Source organism: Camelina sativa, chromosome 13 (genome assembly GCF_000633955.1).
Source record: "Camelina sativa cultivar DH55 chromosome 13, Cs, whole genome shotgun sequence".
Lineage (NCBI taxonomy): Eukaryota > Viridiplantae > Streptophyta > Magnoliopsida > Brassicales > Brassicaceae > Camelina > Camelina sativa.
This window is the reverse complement of record NC_025697.1, coordinates 12,848,273-12,850,671: the sequence shown is the minus strand read 5'-3', so window position 1 is coordinate 12,850,671 and position 2,399 is coordinate 12,848,273. Positions and strand designations below refer to the sequence as shown.

Here is a 2,399-nt window from a genome sequence, read left to right as displayed (position 1 = left end):
GAAGTGACTGTCGCAACTGTGCGAGTGAGAAAAAAACACGGAGAAAAATCATATAGTGATTTGTAGGAACGGTAATAAGTTTTTAAAACTTTTCGTACATAGCAAATTGGTCATTGGATATGGACGAGCTCGGAGACCTATCGAGAAAATGTAAAACGTGAAATCCACTAAAGAAAATCGACCGAGGAACTGATATTGGATATAGAGTCGAGTAAAAAATGGGAGTCAAGACATTACAATAAACCTTTTTAGGCCTTCCTATACGGGTTAATAAACAATGTTTTGATGCCATTTTAAAATTTAGGAGCTATAACTCAAAACCAATTAGTTAGTAAATTAGCTCATATCTCTTTTTTTTGGTAGGAAAATTAGCTCATATCTCTTATATATAAATGTTAGTACTTTTGAATTGTCCTGGTGGGATCTTAACAATTTAGACATAAGTTTACAGTATTTTTATTTAATTTATTACACTTTTATCATCAATTTAGTTTAATAATTAAAAAAGGAGGATGAAGAAATATAAATAATGCTTATAATGTTTTACAGTATTAGAAGGGTTACTGAAAATTATGAATACCATTTAATGTTTCGAACTTTTGATAGTTTAGTTTCTTTTTATATCTTAATTTCTTGAATGCATATACTTCAAAAATTCTTAGTAACTGCATGATGAACAGATTGCTGTATTTGCAAATGTTGTGGACTAATTTTCTACTGAGGAATTCCTAAGTTCATCATATTATATAAATAGTGATATGTAAAATATTTTGAAAAGTAATTAATGTATATAATGCTGAAATGATGTAGTAAACAAAAATATATATTAAATATTATATCAACTAAAAACATAATCATATAATTTGTTCACCCATTGGTTGAGCATAAGACAATCAAAAGATTACTTACATCAATCTTTGAGATTTCCATAAGGTAAAGAAAGAGTCAAAAGTTATATAGTGGAACACCAAAAATCTCACAGGTGGGCAATCTAAAAAGAGAAGTCCATTAAATATATAAACACCCTATTTAAGCTTTTTTTTTTCCAACTAAGCACACATATACACACACTCATCATATAAATGAACACATAATCAATCACACATAAGAGATAGTCACATCACAACTAACAATCTCTCTCTCCTATAAGTTTGAATGGCGATTTAAGAGACCCGTAGTTCTCTGATCATCCTCCTCCGGTTTCTACTCTCATCAAAACACAACACACAACGCTTATCTCTCACTCTCTCTTTACTCATTCTTCTCATTTGGATAAGATCTCTCTCTCTTTCTCCCTCTTTTTCAGCAGATTCAATCCGAACCCTAACCTCTTTGATTCCGATATTTGGAGAATATTTTCTCTCTTCAAAACCCATTATAAATACCTTTCACTAAACAAAAAAAGGTTTTTACCATCTCTTTCTCTTTGTTTTTTTTGTGTGTTCTTTTAACTTAACTTACTCCATGCCATCAATGTCAAATTGTTCTATCTGTCCTTTGCTCTTAATTAGTCTCAACACCACCACCACCACTTCTTTACTACAAACCCTTCTCGTATTCTCTTAATCAATACGTACTTTATTAATACACATTACAAAACACAAACAAACACCAAGAAGTCTCTCTCTATATATATATAAAAGCCAAGAGAGAGAAACAAAGAGAAGTTATTTTCTTGATGGATTTCTGTTGGAAGAGAGAGATTGAAGGTAAACTAGCACATGATTACTTGTCTAGCCACCACCGAGGCAAGACGTCACCACGTCGTATCTGCGTCGTCACCGGACCGGTGATCGTAGGCGCTGGACCGTCGGGGCTAGCCACGGCCGCGTGTTTAAAGGAGAGAGGAATCACGTCCGTACTACTCGAGAGATCAAACTGTATAGCATCACTATGGCAGCTCAAGACCTACGACCGTCTTCACCTCCACCTCCCTAAACAGTTCTGTGAACTTCCGATAATACCCTTTCCGGCCGATTTCCCAACCTACCCGACGAAGCAACAGTTCATCGAGTACCTTGAGGACTACGCTCGGAGTTTTGACATAAAGCCCGAGTTCAACCAGACGGTTGAGTCGGCTGAGTTTGATAAAAACCTTGGGATGTGGCGCGTGACGAGCGTGGGAGAAGAAGGCACGACGGAGTATGTTTGCCGGTGGTTAGTAGCGGCGACGGGTGAGAATGCGGAGCCAGTGGTGCCGAGGTTTGAGGGGATGGACAAGTTTGCCGCCACCGGGGTAGTTAAGCACACGAGTCATTACAAGACCGGTGGAGATTTCGCCGGAAAAAGTGTTCTTGTTGTCGGATGTGGAAACTCCGGTATGGAGGTTTGTTTGGATCTATGCAACTTCGGTGCTCAGCCTTCTCTCGTTGTCAGAGACGCTGTGAGTTTTTTTTTTT

The 2,399-nt window shown here is 37.0% G+C and overlaps 1 protein-coding gene across 2 annotated transcripts in view; it reads left to right on the top strand.

The window, feature by feature from the left end:
- The window catches only part of LOC104736590 (indole-3-pyruvate monooxygenase YUCCA6-like), a 4,358-nt gene continuing 3,070 nt past the window's right edge, over positions 1,112–2,399 (top strand). The window contains exon 1 of one of the 2 annotated variants that reach the window (XM_010456607.2): positions 1,112–2,383. In XM_010456607.2, coding sequence (XP_010454909.1) covers positions 1,679–2,383 — 705 coding nt within the window. In that variant the 5' untranslated portion in view covers positions 1,112–1,678. The remainder of the gene's footprint in view (positions 2,384–2,399) is intronic. The other variant, XM_010456606.2, reaches the window with a different exon arrangement.